Source organism: Dermacentor variabilis, chromosome 1 (genome assembly GCF_050947875.1).
Source record: "Dermacentor variabilis isolate Ectoservices chromosome 1, ASM5094787v1, whole genome shotgun sequence".
Lineage (NCBI taxonomy): Eukaryota > Metazoa > Arthropoda > Arachnida > Ixodida > Ixodidae > Dermacentor > Dermacentor variabilis.
Window position 1 is genome coordinate 56,443,815 of NC_134568.1, and position 26,604 is coordinate 56,470,418.

Consider the following 26,604-nt stretch of genomic DNA (forward strand, 5'->3'; position numbering starts at 1 on the left):
CGTCCAGCACCGCCACGTCGTGGGCTCTATGCGGTTGTACGGGACTGGCGGCCACGCATCGTTACGCAAATTCCCAAATAACAATATGACTCCGTTTTGGCGCTTAACTTGGTAGAGAAATAAGCGAGGGATACAAAAGAACTATGATTGTTCCACAAATATATATTTATCTATAATTCTTCCAGAGATAATTTAGAAAAACGCTACTATAGTCAGATACAACATAAGTTTGCAGTGAAGCCCCACCCACGCACTTATAGCCGCCAGCCACTGTTCCTCCGCGAAGTTGAAAATAATTCCTACTTCAAATTTTTTCTGTTACCCAAATAAGGCGGTCTCCACAATAATAAAATGATTAGTGCGTAGTTTTATACGTTTTCCCTCGCCTATAATATGCAATGACGAAAGCCTAATTCTTTATGTAACTGAAATAAAATGCTTGCTTCGCTATAACTATTTATTGTCAAGTTTCACTTCAGTTGGCAGTGAAGTTTCATGAGAAAAGCGGGCTCTGCAGTGAAATGAGCTGTTGCGGAGACTTTTCAAGATTTAATTAATTAATTGTGGGGTTTTACACGCCAAAAGCATGATCTGATTAGAAAGCAAACCGTAGTGGGGGACTCCGGAAATTTGGACCTCCTGGGGTTCTTTAACGTGCACTTATAAAGAGCGCTTTCGCTATTCATGGAGGTCTAGTACTGCTGAGTTAGTGCTGTTGTGAGCCTGGCTAAAGAAACTCTGTTGACCGATACCACCGAGAAAAAATGGGCTGCGAAGACGAAGTAATGAAAATCGCCAAGCGTTTGGACAAAATGGCCTCTGGCTCCAGCGACGACCAGACGCAAGCTTTGGATCTCCTCAAGAATCTGCAAGAGCTGCCAATGACGTTGGAGATCCTCCAGCGGACGCGCATTGGCATGACAGTCAACTCATTACACAAGTCAAGTAACGATGAAGAAGTAATCACATTGGCCAAAGTTCTCATCAAAAGCTGAAAGAAGCTGCTTTCGGGGACACCCAGCTCCAAGGAGGCCCCTGCCAAGGAGCCAGAGCCCAAGCCAAGTGCATCTGCCAAGCACTCGGCAGCAGCTGCTGGCAGGCCTAATGTCATGCAGACCTCCTTCCCCGCTGACACCACAAATGCTGTGCGGCTCAAGTGCCGTGAACTTCTGAGTAGTGCACTCAAGTGTGAGGATATGCCTGAAGATTGCGACGTGGACGGCCAGGCAGCCAAGATTGAGGAAAGCATTTATAACGAATTTGGTGATACAAACAATAAATACAAGAACCGGGTGAGAAGCCGTGTCTCCAACCTGAAGGACAGCAAGAATCCTGCCCTGCGGCTTAACGTGCTGCATGGTGCTATTGAACCTGAGTGCATTGCCCGAATGACTGCTGAGGAGATGGCGAGTGATGACATGAAGCAGCTGCGGCAACGCCTGACCAAGGAGGCCATCAACGACCACCAAATGGCGACGACTGGCGGTACCAAGACTGACCTGCTCAAATGCGGCAAGTGCAGGAAGAACAATTGCACCTACAATCAGGTGCAGACACGCAGCGCTGATGAACCCATGACCACTTTCTGCTTCTGCAATGAGTGTGGCCACCGGTGGAAGATTATCACCAGCCTGCTGCTGATACCAGCGGGACACCAAGAACCAAATCAGCCTTTCGTGATTCTCGACGTTCATGTGCTTCAGAACGACACCTTTTCGTCGTTTCCTTTCCTACCATTTGTGGAAGCGAACCCGTCATCGTCTACCTCCAGCGGAAGAACATTCTTGAAGCCATCCAGCACGGCCCCTCACCTTACCCGGAGCATAAAAGCCGGCGACGAGCCAGCACATCCCAAAGGGCACGGCAGCCGGGCTTGCACGCAGATGGCTCACCCGCTTGTCTTCTTTATGCAGGTAAGAAGGCGTTTTGGAAAGTGTTTTCGCTCTAGTGAGCGCTGTCTCGTCGTGCTGCCGTGCCCTACGGTGCTTCTCGATTCTCTGTATGACATGGCGTACCTTGCAAAGTTGTTATTGCTTGCCGGAGATGTCGAGACAAATCCCGGGCCTGACCTTTCGAGCCTTGCCGAACAGTTAACTCAAATCGCCGCTGATATAAAGACAATAAAGGAACAACGACTGACATCGATAGATAAAAAACTAGAACGTCTATCATGCCTTGAAGACAATGTTTCAGCTTGCACTAAACAAACCGCTAGCCTTCAAAAAAACTGTATCGTCCTTGGAATTAAGGCTAGACGATCTAGAGAATCGATTCAGAAGGTCGAACCTTATTGTGTATGGTATGCAGGAAGATACAGAAGAAAATACCGAATCTCTGGAACGCGCAGTGAATGAAAAGGTCATTAGGCATACTTTGAAGTTAGAAGCAGTGGCAATAGAACGCATCCACAGACTAGGCAAACCAATGGCAAACAAAACAAGACAAATAATCTTTAAGCTCCTAGACTTCCGAGACAAAACAAAAATTTTGCGTAACTATCAAAAACTCAAGGATACTGTTTACGCCATCAGCGAAGACTTTTCACCGCGAGTTCGAAATATTAGGCAGAAGCTATGGCAATATGGAAAAGCAAGGAAGGAATCCAGTGATAAAGTGGCCCTGGTCTACGACAAACTAAAGATTAATAGTTGCCTTTATTTTTGGGACGAGGAAAATAATGAGGTGACCCCCATTACGTCAACTTCAAGCGATACAAAAAAACAGGACGTTGGTACGCGAACCTTGCGTCCCCGCCGTCCCCAACATCCAAAATAACGTTCGGTAATATTAACGCTCGAAGTGTTAGTAGTAAGCTCGGACCCCTCGAATCAATGTTAATAGCTTTCAAAACGGAATTTATAGGCATAAGAGAGACTTGGCTAACCAAAGACGTCAAAGACTTCGAAATTACTCCCCCAAACTACGTCATTATTCGCAAAGATCGGCCAACACGAGGCGGTGGCGTTGCTATTTTGATAAAACGGGAGATTCCGTACGTTAAGTTGCCTGACGTTGAGGGGGTTGAAGCTGTATTTTGCAAACTTTGCTTTGCCAATACCACCTTCATTGTTGGATGCATTTACCGTAGTCCTTCTACTGATTTGAATGTATTGCAATCATTGCACGTGTATATGCAGCAGCATGTGAAGGGGACCAAGCTCATATTACTAGGCGACTTTAATCTCCCTGATATCAACTGGCACACACTGCATCACCGTTCACCTTGCGCAGATATTCTTTTCGACATTATGCTCTCTTTTAACCTAACCCAGATAATAACGGAACCCACGCGTGTACAAGGATCCTGTTCTAACATTTTAGACTTAGTATATTTAAGCAATCATTTCCCCACCCATAACGCTAAATTCGAAGTCTCAACCGGCTTGTCAGATCATAAACTAGTATTGTGTGAGGTGCCGTATCAAGATTCGCTACCCTCTTCACAACCAACAAAAACGTATAAAGACTACAGCAGAGCTGATGATACAAGCATCATTGATACACTGTCATTTCAACTATCGTCATTCAATCAACTCGCACATGATGGAAACACGGACATAGAAATTTTATGGCACGAATTTAAGTCCGTTGTGTCATATTGCATCAGTAACTACGTCCCCTTGAAAACTAAGAAAAGTCATAAGCGTAACCCCTGGATAACTCGGACCGTTATTCATGCAAAAAGGAAAGTTCGCCGAATCAGAAGAAACAAAAGATCCCATCCCTCACAACGAACTGCTCAACAATTATCTTACGCCGTGGACGACTTGAAAACAAAAATTAAGAAGGCCAAATCACACTATTTTACAAACACACTTCCTAACTTTATAAAAAAATGCTCCCGAAAAATTCTGGCGTTATTTAAGCCCTAGAAAACGAGATGAAAGAACGACATCTCCTGTGGATAACCAAAACGCTGCGACTTCTTTGAATAATTATTTCTGCTCTATTTTTACATCTGATAACGGAGAACTACCAGGAATAACCTCCGGCACTGGTGTGAAGATGGAACCATTAACTATAACAGAAACAGGGTCACTAAATATTTTACTAAATCTCGACACAAAAAAGGACCAGGGCCAGATAACATCCCTAACATATTCCTTCATCGATATGCCGAGTGGATGGCAAAATTCCTAATCCTCCTTTTTAACAAATCATTGTCCACCTGCACCCTTCCTATGGAATGGAAAACTGCCAAAATAACACCAATACACAAATCAGGAAATAAATCTGATCCTTCAAACTACAGACCCATATCATTAACCAGTACAGTATGCAAGTTATAAGAACATATTATTTTAAAACACGTAAATGCTTATCTAGAAGTAAATGATATCCTAACCCCTTGTCAGCACGGCTTTCGTAAAGGCCTTTCTACTATTACGCAATTAATTGAATTAACACATGACATATCCAAGAGCATTGATAACCAGAAACAAATAGACCTCATATTTTTAGACTTTTCGAAGGCATTTTACCGCGTGTCACACACTAAACTTCTTGCAAAACTAGAACTAACTTTGGGAAGCGGCCCTATCCTTGATTGGATTAAAAACTATCTTAGTAATCGCACACAATTTGTTGAAATTAACAACGAGAGGTCCGCGACAACTAACGTTACATCAGGAGTACCCCAAGGAAGTGTCTTAGTCCCAGTATTATTCTTAATCTTTATTAATGACTTACCAGCATATGCTTCACAGAATATCAAACTTTTTGCAGATGACTGCGTTCTTTTCCAGGAAATTAACTGCCTTGATGACCATAGAACTTTAAATAACGCCATAACAGCAGTTTCCCAGTGGTGCAAGGACTGGCAGATAGATATCAATCTAAAAAAGTCCGTTCTATTATCTATAACCAGAAAAAAACATACATCAGCCTTCCAGTACACCCTTAACAACATTCCTCTTGCATCTATTCATGAGCATAAGTACCTTGGTGTGACACTAACATCTAACTTCAGGTGGGATTCTCACGTTAACAATATCACATCAACCGCAATAAGACAGCTATTCTTCACTAACAGACGCCTTAAACTAGCACCATCTGAAACAAAGTTACTCGCATATAAAACACTTATAAGACCGGTTCTAGAGTACGCCAACACCGTTTGGTTCCCGTTTACTAACAAGCTGATTAAAAAACTTGAAGGGGTACAGCGAAAAGCGCTGAGATACATATATAATAAACACTCCATCACAGACTCACCAACAGCATTACTGAAACGGGCAGAACTTCTAACCATGCATAACAGAGCCAAGCTTGCTAGACTTAAAATCATGTATCAGTTAATACAATCAACCTAAACTGCCTATTATGAAATACATATCAACGTCCTCGAATAGATTAACTCGTCATAAACACACACACACATTAAGCGAATTTTCATTCCGCACTGATATTTTCAAATATTCTTTTTTTCCAAGGGCGACACGCGAATGGAATAATCTTAACACAAGTATCACTGACAGCTCATCCTTAGATACTTTTGGTACCCTGATTGCGGATCAACTATACGCATTACAGCAATAATTATTCACATTAGTTACGTAGTTTCTTGTTGCCTTGTTATTTTAACGGTGTTTGTGCTTGACTATAATTACGGCACTGATGCAATATATTTCTTTTCTTGTCGGCATTATTGTAACCTTGATTGTTGCATGACTGTTATTACCTCAATACTGACCCTGTAACTGGTTTCTGTAACTGGAATTATCGTTGTCATAACCTCTCCGTACTATTTATTCTCTTGCATAATCACGTAATCAAATTGTTATATGCCCAAGTTTTCTATTGTATAAGATTTAGTAAGTAACACCTTATACCATGTTCCTATGTATGACATACAGCCCTTCCTGTTACAATCCCTGATGGGATTCACAGTATAAGTAAATGAAATGAAATGAAATATACGGGTGTTTTCGCATTTAGCCCCAATCGAAAACGCGGCCGCCGTGGTCGGGATTCAATCCCGCGACCTCGTGCTCAGCAGCCCAACACCATAGCCACTAAGCAACCACGGCAGGTAGACTTTTAAAGAGTGAAATGCTCAGACTCCATACACTTTGTACATGTCGGTTGCATACCTCATTGCATCCGTCGATGAAAAGAATCTTCAAAAAATTACCGACGATTACGTTACTTCCTAATGCGGAATTTGAGCGCAGCAAATAAGCTGTTTCACCTTTTCGATAGATTGAGGCAAAGAAATCGAGCAACACATGTATGCGCTATCACAGAATTTTTTTTTATTTTTCACACGTATTCCTTTAACAAAGACTCCACTAGGTAAGCTTCTGCTTCGGCGGCACGCACCTCTGGATTCTGACGGCGACGGCGCTGGGCCTCTGCTCTGGCAGCTCGTTTAGCAGCAGCAGCAGCAGCAGCAGACGGAGGACTTCCATCGGTCGTCTCGCTCATGGCTCAGAAAGAACTGGCAGATAATTTCGCAGTGGCGAACGGCAGCGGCAATTTCGGCTCGGGCGGTGCACATATACAGATCCGCCGCCACCGATCTGGCTCTCTGATTGCCACCGCACAGGGGTTGCATTGGAGGAGGAGCGAAGAAAGGAATTAAGTTCGAGCCGGCGCTTTGACAACCGCAGACTCGCAGGAAGAGGGGGGAGGGGGGCGGCGTGTACACCCAGCGGCAAACGATGGGGGCAGAAGCGCGCGCAGCAAGCGGACAACACGATAAAGGGAGGAGGGAAGAGATAGCAGCGACTGACTGATGCCGCTGACGCCGATAGTGAGTCAACCCCAGCTGCGGAGTTGTTTTCAGGGACAACGCCGCCGATGCCGACACAAACAATATGATACCCTCGCTTCCGCAGCGCTAAGAACCAGGTCTAGCCGTGGGAAGGTGGTCACGTATTCGTCGACGTGCCGGGGCCTACGTGAAATAACCGGCGCGTCGGCAACTGAAGAGCAACCTATCCGCCACACAAGAACAGGGGGGGGGGGGACCCTTTCCTCCTCTTTCTGCATGGCGGCGACGGTGTTCTATGCAGTCACGTTATCTTGACTCTCTAGCGGCGTCAGCGGCATCCAGCGGTATCAGGCGGTCGCTGCTAGCGCTGGGGGGATGAAAGGGGGGCGGAGCTGGTTACGAGGCCGACGACAACGCCGACGACGACGCGAAACCCAGGAACGGACGCCAAAGAGCTGCGCTCTAAAACAGCAGATGCCCCGGAGCTATCAAATATGACGCCATTTTGGAACCGCATGACGACGATTTCGTTTGCTTCCGTGATTGGCTGGCGGAGTAACACAACCCCGTGCGGTCCGTGTGCCTTGGTTGCCAACTGCTGTTCTTTAAGTTGTATCCTACAATAGAAATCTTTATTTTATACTTTCGCTTGTTTGCTTGTTGTTGGCAGCGTTCTTCCTGCGCTTCCTTCCTGCGTGAGTCCATTTGATGTGGATCCTTGTTTGCCAAGTATAGGAGAGGTGTATCTCACAGGTATGACCTGCGAGATACAGCTTATTTCATTTCTCTTTTGCGGGTTTACGCGTTTTGTGGCGAATGGAGGGTGTTATTCAAATTTGTACTAGGCAAGGTACCTCCCCCTCATTTCCATAGAAAAGTTACCTTGGGTTGCCTCCCCCTTCCCCGGAGAAAAATCTTGCGTACGTGTCTGATTTATATACTCGCAAAAACTGAGATTCATTATAGGTGATGTGAGTGAAGTACACAAGGACAAGTAATTAGTTACGATGACTACATACGATGACTACATTTACGAAGGGCCAGTACTACCGTTTAAACTTCTGCAAGAAATATTATTACAAAGTCTGGAAGCCGCAGGGAAAATGACCAATCGAGTATAGTGCTGAATATATAGATACGACATTCTTCTTCGTTCTACGTGGCATCAGTCGGTATGCCCACATTTGTTTGTCATTTCACTAAGGTATCCTACACAGCAGCTCTTAACATTCGGTAAGGTAGGTGTATCGCCTTGCTTGGAAAAACATCGTCAACTTGTATGTGAAGAGAATTTTCTCCGTCGCAAATGGGCTTTACCTCTCTGATCCTAACGTTCAACGGATCGAGAATAGTTTGTACAAAATAAACTGGCGGTGTATGGAATCGAGACCAATGTACATCGAAAAACAGGCTAGACTGAGAAACGAACACTGTTTGGCAACGTCTTATTGGTGCTTCGTACGCCCTTAAAAGTGTTTGCACAAGTACACGAAACCGACTTACAAAAGAAGGAAATCTTGCTTCTAGATGCGAAATCTCCTCCTGGATCCTGGAAATGGTCGATGCATCTCAGGCTGCTAAATGCGGCCCAGTTAATAATATTTATCTTTACGGTTATTTTAACTTTTCGCATATTGACTGCCACCTCTTGTCATGCTCTTGCCATGCTACGAAAACTTTCATGAATCTTAATTTGGATGACAATTTGTTTCAAGTCATTAACTAACCCACTCGTGGTTCCAACATCCTCGATCTCCTACTAACTAATGATCATGTTACCGTAGGGCCGTTTTCACTCATATATATGGCCTTAGTGATCATGATATGCTACAGCTGCAACTTGATTTTAAGGAGCTACCATTAAAGATATTCGTGAATATAAGAAGGACAACTTTAAATAAATGCCAAATTAGGGGAGTTTTTTATCGAACGTTTCTGCCCATATTTTCGTCTCGCTCTGTAAATGACAACTGGATTCTTTCTAAAGTAGAAGAAACATTATTAATGAATGGTCCGACAGTTTTTGTTGTGGTGGCCTCAGGTGGCGGCTCGAAGTCCTTGGACTCGGGCGGCAGCTTCGGCTTGCCGGACGGCCCAGTGCTGGTCTGCCAGCTCTGAACTTTTGAGAGCCGCCTCCCAGCGGCGGTGACGCCGACGGAGAAGGTCCCCGGAGGCTCCCGCAGCCGGGGCGGCGTCGGGCCTCCCGTACTCTGGCAACGGCCGCGATTATGGACGCGTCGCGAACGGAGGTGGTTTCATTAACGTTGTAGGCGGCACATTGTCACAGCATGTGTTACAGCGTTGCTCTCTGTCCGCAAGCTTTACACGCGTCTGTTGGATATAAACCCGGGTAGCAGTGGTGTAAGATGGCGGGGCTAGGGTAGATGTGTGTCTGGAGCTAGCGTAAAGTTACGGCCTCATTCCTGTTTAACTTGTCGTGCGGTGGTGGGAATGTGCGTCTATCGAGTTTGTAGTGTTGGGTGAGGTCTCTGAACGTGATTAGGCGATCGCCCAATGCCCATTGTGATTCTTGTTGCTGCATTTCTGTTGTAGTGTCGCGATCCGGCAGATCCGATGCACCGCTCTCGGGGCCGGAGGCGGCGGCCACATAATAAGCGGCGGCTCGGCGTGTGAGACCTTGAGCCGTGGCGTGGGCCGCCTCGTTGCCCGCGAGAGGGACATCGGTGTGTGCCGGGGTCCAGAGGAGGAAGACCGTAGAATTTTGGAGTTGCGAGGGCGATGACGAGTCGCCGTCGTCACAAATTTGGATTATGCGGGCCGCTTAAAGCAAACATGTTGGTTTTGGTGGATAAGTATGTTCCCCTAATTAACATAACTGAGGATAAAGCTAACCCATCGTTTAATAAGAAGCTTATACTATGAAAAAATAAGAAGAAGCGTCTTTACCAGTGTACAAAACGTCTCGAAACACTGCCCTCTTTGGCAAAATACAAAGAATGTTTAATAACACATTGTAAGGCTATAGAGACAGCTATAAATAAATATGACTCGCATAACCTGCCTTCTATCTTGATCTACAACCCTAAATATAAGATTAAATTAAATTATGAGGTTTTGCGTGCCAAACACTGTACACACAGAACACGGGCTATCTGATCACAAACTAGTCAATGTTTCTATGCCGATTTCTTGCCATAAAGTGCAAAACGAAACTGCTCTGCATTACTACAAAAATTACTCACGTGCGGATGATGAGTCAATTATTAATCACTTGAAGCCATGTCTTGCCGATTTTGATAGCGGTGATGTTGGTGTTTTATGGGAACGTTTTAAGAGCATGTGCCGATATTGCCTTGATAAGTTTGCCCCGAACAAACTAAAGAAAGTACGCAAGGAAACGCCGTGGATGACGTGAGACATCGCTCATTTACAACGCAAAGTGAATGATTAAAAAAGAAACGCGCACCACTTCACATCATGGCAGAATCCAACGGAAGCCGTGCAAGAGCACTGCATAGTTCAAAGGAACATTATTTCAGTACAACGCTACCAAGCTTTATTAAAACCGACCCAGCTAAATTTTGGAACCACTTTAGTGAGAAAAATAAACCAGTTTGATAGCTTTCGGCTAACAGCGTTATTATTAACGGACAGAGGGGCATTGCCCAACAATTCAATACAAACTTCAACAGCGTATTTTCTGCTGCAACTGATGGCCTTCCTGCTGCCACAGACACTGCAATTACAAATTTTTCAAACATTATTAGTTACCCTGGAGTGCTCTCAATGCTACTGAACTTGAAAACTAAGATTTCTTCTGGACCTGATAACGTACAAAATGTTTTTCTTCGCCTATATGCCCAACCCCTCGCAAAGTACCCTGTCATCATATTTCATGCTTCCTTGTCGTGTTCGAGTTTGCCGAAGGACTGGAGGACAGCCCGTGTGGTGCCCATTATTAAAAAAGGCAACGACTATTTTTAGAAAACTATCGCCCGATCTGACTCACGTCAAGTTGCTGTTAACTAATTCAGCATATTATTGCAAAAGCCGTCAATGAATTTCTTGTTGAGAACAAAATTCTAACCAACTCTCAATATGGTTTCAGAAAGGGATATTCTGCAGTAACACAACTAATCGCGGTCATTCACACTCTTGTTTCTTCCATTGAAAATAACAACTACTTTGATTAGATTTCTGGATTTTAGTAAAGCCTTCGATAAGGTACCTCATTCTAAACTAATATTTAAGCTAAAAAGCTATGGCATACCAGAGGTACTTGTTTCTTGGATCGCTGAATACCTAAGCAATCGAGAACAGTTCGTGGATGCAGGTGGGCGTCTCTCGGTCTGCCTTCCAGTGACACCTGGGGTACCACAGGGAAGTGTACGGGGCTCTTTGTTGTTCCTCCTGTACGTGAATGACATTGTTGACGTTGTAAAACCGAATGTTCAAATAAGACTGTTTGCGGACGATTGTGTATTGTTTAAAGAAATTACCCACACTAGTGACCAAGATGACCTAAATGATAGCCTCAGTGAAATTTTCTATTATTGCACTCAATGGGCGATGACCTTGAATGTTGAAAAAAGTGTTTTTCTTCCCATTTCCCGCAAGAAAGCATGTCTTTCTTATAGTTATATGCTAGGCTCCTCTGCACATAAACAAGTTACTAACTATAAATATTTAGGTGTCACCCTTTGCAGCAACCTGTCCTGGAGCCTTCACCTGCGAAATATATCTTTCTCTGCTTTCCGTAAACTGTGCTCTCTCAAATACAAGCTTAAACACGCCCCATCCTCTGTTAAACTGCTTGCTTATTACTGCCTAATTGGACCGAAGCTACAGTACGCCTGTATTATCTGGAATCCTACACTCAATGTAACATAAAGAAACTTGAACGAACCGAAAGACAGGCTGTCCGGTTTGTTTACAACAAATTTTCGATATTCGACTCGCCAACGGAACTAATGAGGTCTAATAATATTTCTACTGTGACGAAGAAGATCGGCAGAGTAAAAAGCCCCGTTGCCATTGCGTGGCTCATACCCAGCTCGCTCTCTGGCTGCGCCCTACCTGCGGTTGCTGCGCTGGTCGCTGATTCTCTACGACCCGAATAAACCCCCTTCAATACACTTCAATACACTTCATTACCCTTCAATACACTTCAAATTATGGCTTGACTTTCTTTCTCAGTTACTTGATAACAAATTGGCACTCGACCCGGCATTCTATGTAAGTCCATTAGTAACGAGACCTACTTGCCAACATCAACAAAATGAACTAACCCGATATTTTACCCAAACCAATTCAAATACTCTTCCTTTCCACGCACCATTAATAACTGGAATGACTTGCCTTTATAAAACTTGTATCACGATTGTTTACTTTTTGTATCAGCATTATTGTCGCATTGCTTCAGCATTTTGTTGTATTGACATGCTTTTACTTCTTGTGGCCTAATATTGTATTATCCACCCTGCATGGACTTCGCGTCCGCAGTATGTATTAAATAAATAAACAAATAAATAAATAAAACAATGATCTCATTACGAGGCACGCCCTAGTGGAGGACAGCCGAAATTTGGGCCAGTTGGGATTCTTTAACGTGCAACAAAATCAAAGTACACAGGTGTTTTGGCATCTCACGCGCATCGAAACGCGGACTCTGTGGCCGGGATTCCCTCCCGCGACCTCGTACTTAGCAGCCCAACATCATAGCCACTAAACCTAACATCTTCTCTAGAACTATCGCTTCCAGTGGTGTGTGCAGCGGTGTTTCTTACACCGCGGTGAAATAACACGACTTTCGAGTCTAGACTGCGCATCAGAGCTCAATGTATTTTTTTTCGTCTGTTTTCACTCGAGGAGATCATCCCAGCGTGTCATCTGTTCAAGAAACAGACTTTTGTTTCATGGGACCTGATTGAAATCTCGCTGGAAGGCATAGGCTGCCTGATTTCTAACGTTAAGCTATATAAATTTAGTGGCATGGATAACATAAATGCTAAGATACTGAAAAATACCTGTTTCATTTCAGGTCATATATTATCCCACCTACGTAATTAAGCAGTCATTTACAACTCCACAGTTACTGGCCGACTGGGAAGTTGGTAAGATTATTCACATATTTAAACATGGAATTCGACAGGCGGCTGAAAACTACCCTCCCGTTCCAGTGACGCTTATATGCTGCTAACTTTTCGAACACATTGGGCCCTATAACGTAAAACTATTCCAATATGTTTTATTCCAATCTCCGGACGTCAAATTTTCGCAACCACCGACGAAAGCATCGGGCGGTCACCCGCAGGTTTGTCTGAACAGACCAATCAAACGCTGTCCTCGTTCACAGGAGGTCACTTTTGTTTGCTTGAAAAAAAAATAACATTACCTACACTGAGCGGCTTGTCTTATCTAATTGGCTGACAAGAGGCGAGGAACATGCTCAAGTGAAAGGGGATTCGATGGGGCCGAGCCACTGCACTGAAAATCGATAACCGGATGATGAGGGTGGTGCCAGCGTCTGCGATTGGTGCGCTTTCCCTTACTTGGCTTGAGCGGGCTGGTCGAAAATCGCTGCGGCGTGCAACGGAAGGTTAAGTTTGAAGCTAAGACGGATCCTCATCAAAGAAAAGTTGGCAGCGCGAGGTCGTAAACGTGTCGAAAGTGCTCGAGAACGTTACACGTCCACGCAAAAGGTTTTATTGTACGCAATAAGCCATGCTCTCCGGCAGGTGTGAGTAGCCAGTGCCTGAAAGATCGGCGGCAGCCATCTTTTATTCCTTTCGGAACGGGGCAGCCTGCGGCTATTCAGAAGAAAATTCAGTTTTGTTCTACATAGTAATGCATCTTTAACGCGTACACGTCACTTTGACGCGGTGAGTTCATGCGGTTTTGCGACATCGCGTGACAGGCAGGTGAAGTGGGTGCAGCCCGAAAACTTTTGACCAATAGCCGAGGGCTAATGGCGAAAAGGCGTCGAATCAGAAATAACTATTTTCTCTTGTTCGGTCTAGTCATGCATAATCAGTGTGCACACGTTATATCAGATGGAGAGCTATCGCGGTTTTCGTGACCTTGCGTGAAAGACAGGTGAAGTGGGGGTGGTCTAAAAAAGTATTTAACCAATCGCGGAGGGCTGATTGCATAATTGGAACAAAAAATTTAGAATAGTTTGATGTTATTACGCCCATTATTTTATCACACCTTTAGACCCATTTTGAGTCCAATAATTTCTTTCTGTAACCAGAATGTATTTCGAGAAAAAACGTTATCGTGCGAAACACAAATACTGGAATCAACCGCGGATCTACATTGAAGCATGGTTTTTAACCTTTCAACTGACTCCATCTTTCTAGATTATTCTAAAGCATCTGAAAGTGTAGCACATCGCCATCTTAATGCAAAATTATCAGCCCTTGGAATTGACAGTTCAACATTGCCGTGCATTTGAAAGCTTTTATCTTGTCGCCTTCAATTCACAGTGGCATATAGCTATTCGTCTTGCTTCTGTGACGTAATATATGATGCACCGCAGAGTATCGTCATGGGCCCCTTGCTGTTTCTAATTTACAGTAATGAAATTAGCACTAACATAACTTCCAGTATAATAATCTTTGCCGATGACTTCATTGTCAACCGGGTTATTAAATATACTAATAATCATCTTACCCTTCACAACAATCGTAACGCTATTAACTTCTGCTGCGATAAATATCTAATGACCCGTAACTCAACTAAAAGCAAGCTAGTTTCGTTCGGCCGTAAGCTCTGCACTTCTAGCTTCCCTTATGCTAGAAATAATAAAGTGTTACCTCATGCTTCTTCATACATCTACATAGGAATCAGTCTAACTACTAACCTCTCCTGGAAGGAGCACATAACTACCATATCTGCAAAGGCATCTCAAACACTTTGTCATTCGCGTCGTAATTTGCGCTGCTCTAACTCTAATGTACGTAAATTAGTCTGTATAACTGTCGCGTGCCCACAGCTTCTCTTCTCTCTACACTTCTCTCTCTCTCGTCTCTCTTCCCACTTCCTTGCATTGCATACTCAAAAGGTCTGTAAATTACACTGGTTCCACACCAGTGGTTTGCTTTAGTCGTCTTCTGGCATGATTATTTGTTTATTGCGCTGCGTCCCCCTCACTCAATGCTTCTTTGGAAGCCCTGTGATGTAGTGTAAATAAATAAATAATCAGTATTTCCTACAAATTTACGTAGCCCCAAACTCAATCTAAATACTTTTCTAGAAAAACAAGGGGCGATGCTTATGGGCAGGCGCCCCAAATTATTACACAAACCCGAATTCCAGGACAGGGCGCAAGATTGACACAAAGTGGCCCTGCGCATCGCTGATCGACTGCTTCTCAGTCTACGTAATAACCCCACCGATCGAATGTCCTTTGCTGCAATTAAATATATTATAAAGGAGAATTATTGGGGTTCGTAGCGACCGCCGGTCCTAGGATGCACCGAGCAGTTCCCGAGCTCGAGCCTCTGCTGTGCGCTTGGTGCTGCCGATGCTGCTGACTCTGTGCGCATGTTCGTCATCTTCCTTACAAGATGTGCACACGCCATGAAAGAGAGCGGTCATAAACACTTGCAAGATGCTTGAGAGCATCTATTTGCGGAATAATATCGAGCTGGCACGACAGAGACACATGTACTCGGTCCTTCAGATGAAATACGAGCAATGAACACTTCTTCACGTTTTGAGCCAGATGAATGTAATTTAGGCAATCTTATAGAACAAATGAATACGTTTGCATGGTTTCGTAAAATGTGTGAATGTCAGTTGCCGATGCGAAGAACGCTATGTCATCCGCGCACACAAGTATGCGCACCCGGTTGGGATGGGATACAGCTTCAAAAAATATTAAATATTTACTGGAAATAGCACTGCCCTTGTGCAAGTCCTTTTTGTCGCCTACATGTACGCGTTGAAAAGTCGTTGTGAAAGCAACAAAATTCTCTGCTACTTAAAAATTACGTAATCCATGCTGGTATATATTTATGGAACTTAAGTTCTCCGAGCTTTCTTACCAATATCCCGTATTTAACGCTATCGCATACCTTGGTGATAGCATGCGTACCCAATGCCACATATCGGCTTTGTCGCCGTGCAGGTTGTATTCGACTTTCCAGGTCAATATGCGCCGGCCATACTGAGCACCCCGGCCTGAATCCAATTATACATGGGGAAAGAAGCATTCTCGTATGAATAATGTTCATAACGTGAATATGTAAGCCTCTTTCTATCAGCTTCACAAAATTTGATGCTACAGCAATTGGCCTGATGTGGTCTAAGGTAAAACTCACTCCCGCACTTTAAATAACGGTATAACCTTTGCAATTTTCCATTCTGCTAGAATCTAAGCGCCTCTGAGAGAATAACTTGATGTTTAGTAGAACATGAAACACTTTCAAATATTTAACGTTGCCGAGGTGACTCCATCAGGGCCTGGACCCGCAGTCGGAATATTCCCTAAGGCAAATGACAACTGATCCACAGATATCTCCGTAAAGTCTTCATGAATACGAGAAATCACTGTAGGGGGAGGAAGATTAGAAGAAAAACGATGCTCGAGCACTTCAACAAGATCTTTCAATGACTTCGTCGTGCTTTGGTGGGGATAAAACCGTGGTTTCTACGTTACCGTCGACAGAATCATTTTCTCATATCTAAGAAAGCCGAATAGCGCGCCTTTGTTATTGGGTTTGGCAACAGAATCAAAATGCTTTATGTCATATACATCTTTTGCTTTCGACACAGTACGCTAACCACTGTGTCCACGAACGCACCTCTACCCGACTCTACACTCGAAATTCGCCTTGAGCGAAAGAAAGCTCGAGAGTTTTACTCGAGAGTCTTAAGATAGCCCCGTAGCTACCTTGAAACGCTCCTTGAGTTGAGTTAGTGCGTAAACATGGTTGTATGGTGATCTGTCGCTCACCTTATTGGCTTTTCCCAATGGACGCCAGTTGCCTCCGTAGCTTTTCATTCGCTAACGATGCTGCGCATTTTCAAGGGCATCGTCTTACGGACCGGTGCAATCCTCTGGAGCGCCTCGGCAACGGAATAGTTGTACAGCGGCTCCGAGGCCAATCTGTCATCAGGTCAAGACGACTATTAGCTAGTGCCGTGATCTGTCGCCTTGCTCCTTGCATGAGCAAGAGCTAGTTGATAATCTGCATACGGGTATTCTTCGTGCTAGTGCTCCAAAACTGTACTATCGGTGCCAGTACATTCAAGCTTTCTCGGGGCTGATCGTGCAAAACGACACGAGTTCGAGCCCACGGCATGATACATAACTGCAGCTGACTTCAAACCTATGTAAACAAAGCAACTGCGAAGATTCCTGTCATTATTGCGTGTATTGCCTGTGTATTCGATTGCTGGATGTGCTTCTGGCTGCGCGAGGGCCACCCGAGCGGTTTGTACTCGAGTAGATCGTCACTGACTGCGCTAATCCAAGGACGGCGAAGCACACCGAAGCAAGGCGAGCTTCTCTATAAACGAGCAGGTAGCTCCTCTTGAATTTTTGCAATTTTTCTTAAGTTCGTGGAGCTATTTGTTCAAGTTCAAGTTCTGTTTATTTGTGTCATTACAGTGCGGGTATGCTCGGGCAAAAAGTGAAAGTCAATTCACTTGAGAGCACCCAAGCCCGCCATATACATGGCATACAACAAGGATTATATCAAAATGTAAATAAACAACTTCACATGTTAAACGACGTAATACAAAAGGAACAGCTTGACATTATTTATTTTTATTTATTTATTTGCATTACCCGTAAGGGCCCTCATACGAGGGTATTACATAGGAGGGGGGGAGGCACAAAACTGAAATATATCACAGGAAATAAAACTACATGAAATAAACACTCAAGGAACATTAAATAAATAGACGTGAACAGGGGGTACACACACTAATTCATGAAATCACAAGAACTTTTTTACACAATATGTTAACATGTACATACAACAATAAGTAATAACTAATCTGCTACCACTTACCGTTTTCTTACAAGGTATGGAAAGATGGTATGTTAACTTCAGTAGCTATGGGTGATGGTAGGTTATTCCATTCTGTTATTGTGCGAGGAATAAATGATTTTGCATAGAGTGATGAGCGGCACGTTATGCGTTTTACTTTGTTAGCGTGGTCACGGCAAGGGATGACTGCAGGGGGTGGTGAAAAGAAGTCATCGTGAAGGCGTGGAATGGTGATAAAGTTTATGAAATAAGGTTAGGCGAGCAAACTGGCGTCGACGTGATAGTGGTTCCAACTCGGCACGTTGTTTTAATGATCTGAAGCTGGTGAACCATGAATAATCGGAAAAGATGAAGCGAACAGTGCGGTATTGCAGAGATTGAATGTTGTTGATAATGTATGTTTGATCGGGATCTCATATGGCAGAAGCATATTCAATTCTTGGGCGGATCAGCGTGATATAAGCAAGTTTCTTTAAGTGGGAAGGTGCGTGCTTGAGGTTACGCTTAAGAAGACCGAATGCTCGGTTAGCTGATGCTAAGATTAATATGCTAAGTGCTAAGTGTTAATATGGTAATGCCAAGTGAAATCAGACTGAAGATGAAGGCCAAGATACTTGTAAGTTGGCGCAAGTTGCTCGCTAGCATTATTGAGAAAGTAGGGGGCAGGAAGTCGAGTGGAATGATTGGTAAATCACATTAGCTTGGTTTTAGACGTATTTAAAGACATTAGCCACGAGGAGCACCAAGCGGTCATCGCATCAATATCAGTTTGTAGTGAAAGGCGGTCAGCGTCATTACTAATATTACGATATATAACACAGTCATCTGCGAATAATCGAATTCGACATGCGACACTTTTGGGTAAATCATTAATAAAAATTAAGAAAAGTAGGGGACCAAGTACGCTGCCTTGGAGGACTCCAGATGTTAAAGGAACACAAGAAGAGATACAGCCATTAGCACTGGTGAAATGTTGTCTGTTGGAGAGGAAATCTTTAATCCATGCAAGAACGTTTGGGTGAATATTTAGGTGTGTTAATTTGATTAGAAGCCTGTGATGAGGAACGCGATCAAAAGCTTTAGAGAAGTCAGGAAACACTGCGTGAACTTGGAATCCTTCATTAAATGCGGAAAATATATTGTTAGTAAAAATCCGGTGAGTTCAGTGTCGCATGAATAACCACTGCGAAAACTGTGCTGGTACTTGAAAACTATATCATGGTCTTCTAGGTAGTTGATGACTTCTGTATGTATGACGTGCTCGAGAAGTTTACATATGTTGCTAGTTAATGAGATAGGATGGTAGTTAAGTAGAACAGAGCGATCACGCGATTTAAAAATTGGTATTACTTTGGCTATTCGCCAGTCATGAAGAATAATTCCAGATGATAATGATTGTGAAAACAGGGCTGACAAAACTTGAAAATGGTTTAGAGAAGCGTTTTTAAGTAGCTTATTTTGAAACCAATGTGATCACAGCCAGTAGTAATTTTGAGGTTATTCAACAGGGCAAGATTACCAGATTCACTGATGACAATTTCTGGCATGGAAATACTAGGCAATGGCTCCAATATTGGCGAGGAAGTCATATCTTCATTGGTGAATACTGATGAAAATGCATCATTCAAAAGCTTCGAACACTCAGTTTAAGTGACTGGTTGTCCGTCAGCATTAACTAGTACTATATCAGGATAGAAACTTGTATTCATGATGCGCCAGAATCTATGAGAATTATTGGTTTACGTATAGTAGACAGGTCGTGACTGAAGAAATTACGACGGCTTGATCTAAGCAGGGACTCATACTCTTTATCGCTATTAATGTACTTGCTCCATGATGACAGGACACCTGTGGTCATTGCTTGGCGGTAAAGACGTTTTTACTTATTATTAAGACGACGAAGACGATGTGTGAACGAAGGTGAATTTTTATTATGTCGGGTGGTGATAATTGATCAACAATGTGACACAAGGTAGTTTTGAACGACAGCAAGTTTAGTTCAATTCTGCGTGATGAATACTGAGCCAGGAAGTTCCCAGAGGAGGTGTGTAGTTCCGAGTTAATCGTCCTAAAATTAGCGCGATTGTAGCAATGAATCCGCTTAATGGTAGTTTCTTGTCAGTAAACGGATGCGTGATGCGCCCGGTGATAATGTAGTGATTGGATAAACCATTTAAATGCATTATATCCGAAAGAAAGTCAGGGTTATTTGTTAGGACAAGATCAAGGATATTCACCGTGGTAGCGGATCGACGGGTAGGACTAATACTAAGTTGAGCAAGAGAAAAATCTAAGCAGGAATGAAGAAAGGCGTGGGCTTCTTTATCACTGGAATTAACATTGCAAAATATAAAGATATAGAGTAATACAGAGAAAGGAAAATTTTCCCACCGAGAAATTATCTCTTATGTTACGTATGCTGCATTTTTCAACATAAAGATTTTGGAACATTAATTTGTTCAATAAAAACGGAAGGCCGTGACGTAAGAAGGCCATGACGTAACATTTGTCCTCCATGTTCAGTGTGGCAAAACGGAACGCACCAATATTCCGGGTTGCCTATTGGATATACAACGTTATTAGTTCTCAAGGACGATGTGTCTTGAAAAGCGTTCTCACAGTTATATACAGATTTCTTGTATCTAATACATAAGGAATATTCCTGAAATTTAGGCACTCGAATAATCTCAAAATGTCTTAAAAATTTCGCACTGTGTGCATTATAATCTGCATTGGCCATATGACGTAACGCTTTAGTTTGTATTACGTGAAGTTTGTTAATGTTAATGTTAATTTCCCTATAGCACGAAACAATAGTTCTTATGTGATAAGAACAGTGTGTTGTAGATAGGTACGAGCGAAACTTTGTTAGCATGCCAGCGCACTTGTTTAAAGAAGATATAACCGAGCTGACGTGAGGATTCCAGCTCATGTCTTTGTTAAAAAGTATTCCTAGCGTATTTACCGTATCTACTGTTTCAATATTGGAGTTTTCAAACTTTACCACGGGTTTCTTTCTTTCCTTCTTTCTTTCTTTCTTTCTTTATTAAACACACATAAATTTCATTATACAAGATATGCACAATCTGTATGGTCCCATAGCCAATGGCTAGTACGGGGCCCATTTCAAAATATACTTATACGACACTGTTATACAATAATGCTAGTAAAGAGTTTCAAATATATTAACAAAGAATACAAAAATACAACTCTTCGCAATAAATACAGAAATAATTAGTAATACTAGTACCTGTATTTGTAAAACGAAAGCTAATTGTATAGGTATCATTATTAGTATTTTTCAAAAGTTAGCAAAGAGCAGGAATATTGCAACACTTTGCAATAAACACAAGAAGTACCTGATGAAATAATAGTTGTACATGGTTTAAGCAAAAGAGAAGACAAGGATCAGTTTAAGAAGCAGAGTGAATAATTTCGAAATAATACTTTTTCATTGCTCTCAGCAAGTTGTGCGAGTTCTTTATGTAATGCGGAATACCATTCCGTACCTTCACTCCAGCAGACTGTAGCAGTCGTTTATCATAAGCGTTTTTTATTGGCGGGATATTTCAGTTAGCAAAAGTTCCTAGTGTGGCGTTGTGGGGAGCAGAGTAATGAAATAGGGAATGGCTCGTTTTATCTTATAACATTGTTAATACATGTGGCTGATCGTAGTTCTCGTACGAAATCAAACGGCAAGGTTTGTTTGCTTCATAGTATCGCGAGAAAGTTATCGTACGTATAGCTTGTTCTTGCAACCGCCGTACTGGTTCAAGGTATGAGTTACATGTCGAACCCCAGGATAAGTGGTTCTAATGATCAAGAGCTCAGACGTACATGAAATAACACGGCTTTGTTGTTGATTTTTTCTTTTTTTTTGGGGGGGGGGGGTATTCAGCAACAAGCAGTTAGCAGCGCTCCATGAACAAAGCTGTTCTATTCTTTTGTTGATAACTGGGATAAGGCACTGTATGTTGCTACATGTAAATATGAGACTTGTGTCATATGCATACAATGTATGGTTCAGTTTGTCGCAAATAGATATTATATCATTAATATACGAAATAATCAGTAATGGACCCAGAATACTTCCTTGGGGCCTCCTGTGGTGGTGTCCTGACAAGTAGAGACATGTTTTCCTATCGCCGCACAATGACAACGATTTTGTAGGTAAGTTTTTAGGAGAAGTGCGATTTCGCGAATGCCACATAATTCCAATTTCTCCAACAGCATTTGATGATTGCTGCGGTCAAACGCCTTTGAGTAATCAATAAATACACCGATACACACTTTCTTTTCAAATGCTTCTAGAATTATTTCTTTTTGCTTTAACAGAGCTGTTTCTGTGGACCTATTTGGTAGGAAACCATACTGCAATGAACTAATTAATTCCAATTTCATGCAGAACTTTATAAGTCGTTTATAAATTTCGTTCTCCAAACTTTCTGGAAAAATTGGTGGGATAGAAATGGCCTATAGTTGACCAGGTCATCTTCGTCACCACTTTTAAAAAGCATGCTAAACTTAGCTACTTTCATTAGCTTTGGAAAACAACCTGTAGATATTGATAGGCTATATATGCAAATCAAGACTGGAGCTATTATTTTAACCACGCGTTCAACCGGAGCTATCTGTATGTCATCGATATCTCATGTTTGGTATTCTTAAATGAATTAAATAGAACTCAAATTTCAGCCTCATCTGTTGGGTGAAGGTACATGCTGAAAGGCTTTCTATTTATGGGATGTTTAGTCACATCTTCATTTTGAGGACAGGACACAATATTGTTGCGGTGGAACCAAGAGCGGCGCCGGTCATAAGAAGACGATTTGACGTGTAGAAGTGGAATCGGTGGTTCCTGTACAGGGCGATGGAGTCTCGGCGTTTCGAGCCAATATATCGTAATGGTTGACAGGTGAGATGTCGCCCAAAGACATGCCTCGGAGAAAGAACTTGAGTCAAGCCGTTAAAATTAAGGAGAGGGAGCGAAGTCTTATTGCCTGGAACAGTGAGCACGGTATGGCCAATGGCAAAATTTCTTTCGAGCAGTATGTCAGCGGTGGGACATAGTACAAGGACGCCGTCAAGAACAGATGGGAAGGACAGTAGATTGACGTACGTAGTGGCTTGAGACGACAGGCGTATGTCTTCGGGAGAGCATACCCGTGGTTGTGTGAGTGATAAACTATATCATCCGTGGGGCAGTTCAAGCTGAATGACACTAGACGCGCAATCAAAGAGGGCTAAACGGGAAGATAAAAAGTCTAAGCCGAGTATAACATCGTAAGGGCATTATTCCAAAACCGCAAACAAAACAGTCGTTAGGTGCCGCGCGATGCCAGTGTGAGCGGTGCCCATACCAAGCAAGGTAGGCGTTCCTCCGTCGGCGACGTGGAGGGTACGTGATGCAGATGCAGATAGTGCGAGAACTTTGTTTAGGCGTCGGCGCTATTGGGCACTCATCTCGGATACGTGCGACCCATTGTCACTCACTCACTCACTCACTCACTCACTCACTCACTCACTCACTCACTCAGTCACTCACTGTTGTTATTGTCGTAGTTCTCCTCGTCCTGAGTGGCTAAGGGATGGGAAGCGTAGCAGAGGGCGGCAGAAAGTTAGGTGGGCTGATGAGATTAAGAAGTTTCCAGGGACAACATGGCCACAATTAGTACATGACCGGGGTACTTGGAGAACTATGGGAAAGGCCTTTGCCCTGCAGTGGGCGTAACCAGGATGATGATGATGATGATGATGATGATGATGATGATGATGATGATGATGATGATGAGTGGCTATGGCACATGCCCACAGTGAGGCTGACGCCATCCATCTCTACACGTCAAATCATCTTCTGACTGGCGCCACTCTTGGTTTCTCCGTAAAAATGTGACTGAGAAAAATGTAAACTTATTCTGCAAGTTCAGATGCCTCAATAAGATGTCCTCGAAAATTTTACTCCGTGATTGCTGCTGAGATTGGTGGGCGATTAAGCAGAGTGTTGAGTTTATTCTACATCTGCGCACTGCCCTTTCAGCACTTTTTACTAAACTCGTCCTGCAGGAAGCAGCGTTTTTCCTTTTTCAGAAAATTGTTTAGCATGGGGGTTTCCATATTTTTTATAATTGTTAAAATCCTCTGGTGATCTCATTTTGAGAAATTTCCTTAACAATCTTGTTTTCTGTTTCATTTTTCGTAAACATTCGCGCTTGATGCATGGTTTTCGGCTTTTGATAGATATTCGGAAACCTTGTTCTTTAGAATGTTCGAAATAAACGCACCTAAAAGCAAGAATGAAAGCCTCGTATGGAACATTGGCAGTTAAGGAGGGAAAGACGTCCCTCCAAGTTTCTTTTTTAAGGAACGCGAAGAAGGTGTTTAAAGTAGCGTGCCTGACATTCTGTGCTGCTTTTACAATTCATTTGCACATGCGTTGGCTTATCTACACCTCTGGCAAATAAATAAATGGAAAAGTGGTCGCTTATATCGCAATCGCAACACCGGACACCAGTTGTCAGATTTTGTCCGTTTATATTGGTAATATAGCGGGACCACAAATTCAAGTGAAAACAAGGGAAACCCTTTTTAACACGTGAAATGCATTACTGACATCTTGTGACGACAGGGCCATTGCAAAACAGATTAAGGGAAACCAAATGTGCAATCGCCGCCGACTAGTTAACCTCTTCCAGATCATGCTCATTACGAATGTGTACGGCCGGTGATGCTTCATCTTTCCTGGCCAAAAACTTGCCGTTGCTCGTCCAAACAAATCGCCAGTTTTTCACCTTTTTTTTCCGCAAGCGCCACCCCGAGAAGAAGCTTCAGCATTGGCAAAGGTGCTCGCTAACATACAGTGGGGAGCCGGGGAAATATGCCAGTTCCCGAGTGATGGGCCTATCGACTTGATGGGCGTATCGAGCTTTCGCGTCGCTTTCGTAGTTCCGGACTGCTTGAAGATTATCAAGAAAGTCAACCTGCACACCGAAAATCTAATGTGGACAAGAAAACTGGGACAGCAACGGTGGCATGAGTTCGGTACGTCACTTACCCCCTTCACTCCCTTACTGAAAATCCGGAGGTTAATAAACGGCCTTGGACATCCGGTATTGCGATATAGTAGCTTTAAAAGCTTTGCTACAGCTCTTGGCTTATAGGAACGCCAAATTGCGAATACGTTCTGCGCAGCACTATTAGATCTCGCACAGCCTGTATCAATTCAAGATCATTCTATCTTTTCGGTACAGCAACAGATTGAAGGTGCTTGCAATTTACCTCATGCCCAAATTGACATTCTGTTCTCACAAAAAAGAACTGCAGCATGCACTCTCGAAGACACGCCAAAGAACAGCGACTGGTCCTGACAACATCTCTTATTGAACTTTGAAAAACCTTGGCCCAACAGGCACATCCACTCTCCTACACGTCTTTGACAAGATGTGGGCGGAAGCACATGTTCCTGTGAGCTGGAGGATCGCTAAGGTGGTCCCATTGCTAAAACCTGGTAAAATTCCACTGCCTCTTGGCTCCTTCCGTCCTGTTAGCTTAACTAGCCGTGCTAAAAAGGTGATGGGACAATGATCGATAACAGACTGAAATAGTGGATAGAATCCATCAGTTGTCTACCAGATCAATTGGCTGGTTTCAGAAAACGTAGATGTACAATGGACTGCTTCTTTGACTTGGTAATGTTTGTTGACCAAGAGATTAGCTGTGGGAACATTGCCGTTTCAGTGTTAATTGATGTTAAGAAGGCCTTTGACTTGGTCAGTCACCTGCATGTTTTACTTGGACTCCCAACTGTCAGTGTGCATGGAAGAGTTCTCAAATGGATCGTTAACTTCTCGAAAGACAGAAATATACATATAAATACAAATGACGGACAAACCGATGCATACACCATAAACAAAGGAGGCCCGCAAGGAAGTGTATTAGGTAACCTTCTCTTCAATGCAATAATAGCAGGTTTACCAGCAGTACTTCCCGCAAACATAAATATATCTATGTGTGTTGATGAAATTTGCATATGGGCATCGAAACAGTCTCTAGAGGTTGTCAAGCATCGGCTACACGAAGTTTTGAACAGCATAGGTGATTGCTTAATAGAACGGGGCATGCGGATATCTTAAGCCAATTCAGTGGTTTTGCGTTGACAAGAAAAGAGGTTAGGCATTTTGGTCTTTCAACAGAAGGCAATGAGATCGAGCTGGTTCGGAAACATCGCTTTGTCGGCATGATTTTAGAGCACCAGCTTCGATGGACACATCATTTGACCACCCTGGAGGACCAATCAGTTGTGTGATAAATATTCTGCGCAGAATCACAGGCGCGAAGTGAGTGGAACAACTGCATCCCTGCTTCACGCCCACTCAGCACTTTTCCGTCAGAAAATTGCTTACTCCGCCCCTGTATTGCACAAGTTATCTGCGACGTCCCTCCACCACCTACAGCTGTTGTAGATTCGGAGTTTACGAGTGTGTCTAGGAGTCCCGCAAGCTACATCTAGTCACCTCACTATTACAGAAATGCGGAAACCACATTTCACCGCAATTCGCCGCCTGGAAACATGCCGATATCTCTTCAGAATTGCTACCCAGCATTCTGCGCACCCACTTCTCTCTGATAGAGAACAGCCGGGTGAACAGATACCCGCCATGATTCAGGGGCATAAGTAACGACTTCCACGATCAGTTTTTTGGCATTCAGACCTCTGCTACCCACCATGGCTTCTGCGAGCGCCCAAAATAGAAACGTCATTCGAAGGACATTAGCAGCAAAACAATTAGCGTTACAACACTTATTTGTCAAGTATCAGGAGTCTATTCACGTCTACACGGATGGTTCTGTAATCAAAGAAAGTGCGACTGCAACTTATGTTATACCATCCTTACAAGTTGAGTACCCTTGTCGACAAGAACGCACGTC

General features: G+C 43.3%; 1 protein-coding gene and 1 pseudogene across 1 annotated transcript in view; both read left to right on the forward strand.

Annotated features, from left to right (window-relative positions):
- The first annotated feature begins 764 nt into the window (after positions 1 to 764).
- LOC142571266 (transcription elongation factor A protein 2 pseudogene) lies at positions 765 to 995 on the forward strand (annotated as a pseudogene).
- Positions 996 to 1,109: 114 nt separating this feature from the next.
- The window catches only part of LOC142574690 (transcription elongation factor S-II-like), a 36,539-nt gene continuing 11,044 nt past the window's right edge, over positions 1,110 to 26,604 (forward strand). Inside the window, exon 1 of the mRNA XM_075683744.1 lies at positions 1,110 to 1,913. Coding sequence (XP_075539859.1) covers positions 1,110 to 1,913 — 804 coding nt within the window. The remainder of the gene's footprint in view (positions 1,914 to 26,604) is intronic.